Source organism: Mastomys coucha, chromosome X (genome assembly GCF_008632895.1).
Source record: "Mastomys coucha isolate ucsf_1 chromosome X, UCSF_Mcou_1, whole genome shotgun sequence".
NCBI lineage: Eukaryota > Metazoa > Chordata > Mammalia > Rodentia > Muridae > Mastomys > Mastomys coucha.
Genome location: NC_045030.1, coordinates 48,959,474 through 48,966,404, shown reverse-complemented (window position 1 = coordinate 48,966,404; position 6,931 = coordinate 48,959,474). Strand labels below are relative to the sequence as shown.

Genomic DNA, 6,931 nt, shown 5'->3' with positions numbered 1-6,931 from the left:
CTACATATTTCAATAGTTTGGACATTTGTAATACTTACTTTGTGTCTCTATAGTGAACATGCTACATGAGAACACTGCAGTATGAGCTGTGGAATGACATTAAACATCTAAAAGGTTACCCTTTTATTATCTTTACTATACTATACCCCACAGAACAGAAGTCATCTACTAGGGATAGGAGGAAAGATTTCACACACTTAATTTTTTTTTTTTTAACTTCCAAGCCAAGTGGTGTGGACTTCAACCTGAAAATATCTGCTGGCAGAAAGTCAAATATCTAAAATTTAAAGTATTCCATCTTCTTTCTATGGGATTTTTATTAGACATTTGGAGCTTCCATGTCCTTAAGAAAAAGACAGATGTGCTCTGTATTTCTTCCTGCTTTATGCGTATACTCACAGTTTGTTCTACTAGATGATCACAGAGTGATGTATAATAGTCCCTTTTAGTCTGGTTAGCTGCTGCTCTGGGAGTGCATTACCCATGGTCACTGAGTATGCCTGAGAGTCCCTAATAGCTTCTCATAATGCTTCTACACCTGGCACTCAACTTTTCCAAATATCTCTTACCTAGACCACTCTGCTCCTGTTTGTTTGTCAAGTCTTTCACAGTATTCACCTGGAAAGCTTCCATTTTAGGAGCCACACTGAGACACACTGTAGAGTGCAATCTCCTAAATGTAAAACATCCTGCTTCCACCCAAGTGAAAATAGCATACATGGACTTTTTTCTGAAAGAACGTTCCAAGTCACCTGAATCAAAATATTTAGGGTTCTATCCAAAGTGGGGTGATGTGAGCTTGATAAACACTAAATCCCATGAGTTAGTTACTCATATACAAACTTTGTGCCTGTTGACATAGTTCTATTCTTTGTAAAATGCTTATTCATTCCATTCCTACCAGAGGAAACAAAATGGAGTCTCTGAGGCTCCTCCATGAGACACTTACCTATAGTTTCTTGTGGAACACACCAACTGATCTCACCATTTCTTCTGCCATAAAATGGATAATAGGGAAGAGGGTCAGAACTCTAGTGCTGGACAGTGTTAGGGAGTACACATATAAGAAAGATTAACTTGGATGATGGGAAAGAAAGACTCATAGCTTATGCTTGGAATTTATATGAAGCAAAGGTGCAAAATGTACTAGAAATAAAATCAGCAAAATGTGATGGTGTGTTGAGGGAGAAAACACCATGAAAGTGTTCTGACAGTACACTGTCAGCAAAAAAGAATTCATGCCCCACCCAGTACTCAAACAAACTACTTTCTGTGGAAGAGGATTGTGATATATTTAGATTCATTATCAGTCACTAGCCTCTATGCAATGTATCCCGTCTAATTAAAGTCAGTGTTACTTAGCGACCAAGTATAGGTCTACCATGGTATGTGATATCTTGAAGGTTAAAAAACTAACACCAAAACAACAACAACAACAAGACAACAAAAGGTTTCATTGCTTCTAGAAAATTCTCTTCATGTTTCCATCTGTGCATTAAAATTTCTGGTTACCGTTTCCATTCCTATCTCAAGGACCCAGAGGGCTCTGTCTAAGATCATAAGCCTCTGGGACTGAAAATGGGAGCTTTTGTCCCCAGCTCCTCACTTGCAGTGTTCTAGCCCATTCCCTTAATTTTCTGAGCTAAAAGAGATCTCCAAAACACCCAGCTTCACTTCCTCCTGATCTACCAGCACGTCCTGGGCATAATCATAGGCACACAGAATCTGAGGCCCAGTGATCTGTCATTTGACATCGTCTCTTTAGATGATTCTGTTGCAACAGCACAGAACGTTTAATTTGAGGACAATAAAAAAGAAAGTAAGAAAAGAAAAAGATTCCTTGAAAATAAATCACTACCAGCAGCCGAATGGATGTTCAAAAGAAAACTATCATTTTCAAACAATTTTATTTTCTGCCAGGCTATCTTAGTGAAGAGTCTCCCTGGGTTACAACATACACACTTTTGTCTTCTTCCACTGAGAATGAGAACGATGACAAAGATGGGGGCTATCTTCTCCCAAGACTGACTATGTTGGGTTTCAGACTTTAGTAGGAATAAGAAGAGTATTTGTCTGCTGTGGTGGAGATGGCTGAGTTTGACTTGTTAGATCCTGGAGGCATGCTGGACCACTAACCCTAGAGTCATGTCTCCCTGTCCCTCCGAATTCCTTTTGTGCTTTTGTAACCCTCTTATACCTTGGAAGCATTACTACTACCTACCGCCCCCTTCTGGCTGGGCATGAGATCCCCACTCTTGCCGTCATCTCCAAGCCCTAAAGCTCACCCTTGCACACCTCCCATCTCGTCTGCCATTTATAGTCATCCTGTCCCGCCCTCTCTTCCAACACCACCCTCAGAGCTTCCCCCCTCCCGCCCCTAGTCTTTATCCTCCACGGACTCAAGACCCAGAAGTCCACACTCCTGAGCTGGCTGGCAGCAGAGTCTGCACTCTCTCCCTCTCTCTTTCTCTCTCTCTCTCTCTCTCTCTCTCTCTCTAGCCGCACCTTCGGCCTCAGCGCCGATCCTCCCGAGCTCGCTCGGCTCTTTCCGTCCGACCTCGCGTTGTTCGCAGGGTCACGCCGCCACCACCTCCTTTGCCGCCAAGGCTCTCCGGACTCGGTAGGCTCCCCGCTGATCGCTCGATCGCTCTCTCGCTAGCTCCCTAGCCTCCAGCTCCCGGTGAAATCATGCGTCAGGCCGACTCCCAGACGCAGCCCTCTCCCGCAGAGCAGGAGACGCCGCAGCCTGCAGGGCCCTCCAGCCGCCCGCCGCCCACCATGGGCCCGCAGCAAACAGGTAGCAGGAAGCGGAAAGCCGCCGAGGTCGATCAGGGCGCCGGGGCTTCTTCATCACCAGGCCCCTCAGCGCCGATGGCGACAGCTGGGGAGGGCAACGCAGATGGGTCCTTGGTGCTGACCAAGAGGCCGCGGCGGCCCATAGCTCACCTCTCCATGGTGAACTACCTGAAGGGCCGCGCGCTGGGCGCCGATGGCCACCCGGGGCTCGCGGGCTTCGAGGGAGATCTACGCAGTTACGGGGTCCTCAGGCTGCCCGAGCTGCTGAGGGAGCGCCAGCTGACCCTAGGCCCCCTCAATAAGGTGTTCGCGTCGCAGTGGCTCAATGCCAGGCAGGTGGTGTGTGGCACCAAGTGCAACACGCTCTTCGTGGTTGATGTCAAGACCGACCACATTATGCGCATTCCTCTGATGCGCGACAGGGTGCCTGACCTGTCTCGTGGCCCGCCCTCCTGTGGCATTCATGCTGTGGAGCTGAATCCCTCCAAGACCCTCTTGGCCACTGGAGGTGAAAACCCCAATAGCCTGGCAGTGTACCAGTTGCCCACTCTGGATCCGGTGTGCCTAGGAGATTGTCAAGGCCACAGGGACTGGATCTTTGCCATTGCATGGATGAGTGACACTGTGGCTGTGAGTGGCTCCCGCGACGGCACCGTGGCGCTTTGGAAGGTGGATCCTGACATGTTCAATGGCAGCATAGCTTGGCACAAGGATGCAGGGCTTCCTGTGTATGCTCACATCAGCCCTACAGATATGGAGGCCATCCCCAAAGCCACTACCAATCCAGGTAACCGCAAAGTGCGAGCACTTGCCTTCAACAACAAAAACCAGGAGCTGGGAGCTGTGTCCCTGGATGGCTACTTCCACCTGTGGAAAGCCCGGAGCTCCCTGTCCAGGCTGCTGTCCCTGAGGCTGCCCTATTGCCGTGAGAACGTGTGTCTCACCTACTGTGATGAGTTGTCCCTCTACGCTGTGGGTTCCCAGTCTCACGTTTCATTCCTGGATCTTCGCCAAGGTCAGCAGAATATCCCACCACTGTGCTCCAGAGAGGGCGGCACTGGTGTGCGTTCTCTGAGTGTCTACCAGCATATCGTCACTGTGGGAACAGGCCACGGTTCTCTGCTCTTCTATGACATCCGCGCCCAGAAGTTCCTGGAGGAAAGATCTGCGGCCAATCCTGACATGTTTCCTGTGCCCTCTGGAAGGAAGCTCAAGCTCACCTGTGGCAGCGGCTGGATCAACCAGGATGATCTCCTAGAGAATTATGTTGCTGGTGTAGATGATTTCCCCAATGCGCTCTACACTCACTGCTACAACTGGCCAGAGATGAAGCTCTTCGTAGGTGGGGGACCACTGGCCTCAGGCCTCCATGGCAACTACGCAGGCCTCTGGAGCTAAGCTGGACACGACTCCTTCTCAAAGTATGGATTTTATCTTTTAGTTCAATCTCATTGTACTTCATGTTGCACATGCTGTTTTAACTCTTGTCTTTTTCTCTTTTTTTTTCTTCTTCTTTTTGTCCAGGTGGAACTGGCCCAGGGTATCCAGTGCGCTTCTCAACAGAGAGAAAGAGATGGAACCCTCAGAAGTTGGCTTTGAGAATTTTCTGGGCCTCCCCACTGTTCTTTGGACTTTTCATGCGTATACTTTCCACTAATTCTTAGCTGTGTTGTTTTTGAGTGAGTGATCCATGTAGTCTATTATGGAAGAAAATCCTGTTATGAACTTAGAATTGTATAAGTGTTGTGTTACTATTATTAGCAGTTTTAAAGCTATTGTTTTTAGTTTTCATCAAGTGTGATATATTACGAATGTTTTCTAATAAACAGAGTTTGGACATTTGTTCTGGAGCACTAATCATAGTTTTGTAGACTTGTTCCAGTGTAAAAACAAAAACATTCCATGTTCCAGTTTGCCTACTTTTGGAAATGTGTCATTCATGAATTGTGATCATGGTGTATGTATATAGTTTGTATGTTGTTGATGCAAAATTCACTTTTCTAAGAAGTTTATTATGTGGAAATAATTGTCATAGAATCTTGTGTTTATATCAAAGATCTCAGCTGACGAGGATGGTTTAGGTATTCAAGTATTCTGCTCATTTGAGTGTTGAAGATTAATCCAAAAATCAGTGTTTTTCTTTCAAGCCTTATTTTACTTTTTATTCTCTGTCTTCATATTGATCAAAGAATGTACTTGTTTTCACTTCTTGCCTTAGTACTATCAGGACTTGTGGATATATTTGAATGCTGTCATTTGAGTAAACTTCACAGAGTTTCAGTGCCATCATTCGATGCAGGGATATTAAGTACATAAATGTAGAATGTATGGCAGACAGGGCAGAAAATACACTGCTCTAAGGTATAGACTGGATATTTTTGCTGTTGCTATTTTTAATACCAAATGTTATATTTGAGCATATTTTAAACTTTCAAAATCTGCTTATGAGTTAAGCTGAAAGAAAAAAAAAGTGCAAAGGAAAAGGTATGAGCCCATCCAGCTCACTGTGAGAGAAACTCCCCCTTTGTAAGCTCCAAATGTTTTATTTTGTGAACTTGAAAGATTCTTACTTAAAGTAGAATAGATATGTTACTAAAACCTCGGGTTCTATGCCTTTAAATGTGATAATATGGGATCGTGACAACGCAGTATAATTTTCAAATAGAGGAGCTGGGGATTAAAAAGATAGGTATTATTAAAGGACTTTGCAGTTCAGATAAATAGAGATAATGGGATGCTGTGCAGATGTATTGGTTTTCTCCCTAGGTGAGAAGACTGAAAATGAGAAAGGAGCCAGGCCTTGCTCAAAGCTGGCTAGAACATCTTAACCCTGGATTGGTAACGGGTCATGCTTCCTTTTTCTTAAACATCAAACATGGATTTTGCATTGGTGTTGATACACTCACTACATGTTGTTCATTACTAAACCTAAATTGTTGAAAGGATCTAAAGGTGAGTCAAGAATACACAATGGTCAGATTTTTTGTTTATAAAGATTACACAGGTCTATTTCATAGAATTATAAAGTTTTGCAACTTATCTGTGCATTTTCTTGCTTGCATGTATGTTTCTATCTCTGCTGCAAATGATTTAAGAGCAGAGATTGTAAACTGCCATTTTTCTTTCTTTATTTGTACACTAAGGCCGAACAAAGGCAATCAGTGATTATTTGATGATGTTTCTTTTGCCAGTGGAAACCTGCACTTCAAATTGTAATACATATTTGCTGTTGCATAATAAAGAACCTTGTTCTGTGTTCCCCACCTCTGTTTTTCTTTAAAATTTCCCTAATTCATTTGCAGGTCTTGCTATATAGTGCTACATCCATTCATCAATAAGGTAATATATCATACTTAAAAGAAGTGTAGGGGAATGCGAGGGCAGAGGCTGGAGTGGGTGGGTGGAGGCACACCCTCATAGAAGCAGGAGGAGGGGGGATGGGATGGGGGTTTCTGAGAAGAAATCAGGAAAGGGGATAACATTTGAAATGTAAATATGAAAATATCCAATCAAAAATAAAAAAAAGATGAACATGCATTTATATCTCATATAACTGGATATTAATCCTTTAAAATGAAAAAATGGGATTTGAGGATTTCTTTTTTATTAGATGTTTTCTTTATTTACATGTCATTGGTTTATTCTTTTCAGAAATAAATTTGATTTTTTTGTTTATACTTTTTTTAAATTTAGAAGTGTATTTGTTTTAAAAATTAATCAAACTATAAGATGCTATTTTCATATGAGCAGTATGGTATTTGGGGGGTGCAATTTATGTAAATTGGGAAATTCAGAAAAAAAAAATCCTTCCATATTGGATGAGATTTCAGATAAAGCAAAAAAAGCAAACCTTTATTCTGAATTTTTCTCTGACTTGGTCATTCCTTTTATCAGCAAATCACTTTCAGTAGACAATCAGGTGGCTTTGGCTGAGTTTTAATAACTAAGTAGCCTAATTGTGATTGTATTCCTATCTTAGAAATGTGTAATAACTTTTTAATTATTAAATTCTAATATTAAGTGGTCTACTGCAGTGCATGTGTAAATTGAGTTGGGATTTTAACATATATAGTTAATCTTTGAGAATTTTATACATATGTAGAACATGTTTTGGTCAAATCCCCTCCAACTTTTT

At 42.9% G+C, this 6,931-nt stretch overlaps 1 protein-coding gene across 1 annotated transcript; it reads left to right on the top strand.

Annotated features, from left to right (window-relative positions):
• The first annotated feature begins 2,282 nt into the window (after positions 1–2,282).
• On the top strand, positions 2,283–6,059 carry LOC116079693 (DDB1- and CUL4-associated factor 12-like protein 1). Its single transcript, XM_031355589.1, has 2 exons — positions 2,283–4,217; positions 4,321–6,059. Exon 1 carries the CDS (start codon positions 2,689–2,691, stop codon positions 4,192–4,194), a length of 1,506 nt encoding a protein of 501 aa, XP_031211449.1. The 5' UTR covers positions 2,283–2,688; the 3' UTR covers positions 4,195–4,217; positions 4,321–6,059.
• Positions 6,060–6,931: the final 872 nt, after the last annotated feature.

What these genes read in the sequence shown, in the direction of transcription:
- LOC116079693 (XM_031355589.1), top strand. Translation starts at nt 2,689, where the DNA reads ATGCGTCAGGCCGACTCCCAGACGCAGCCCTCTCCCGCAGAGCAGGAG.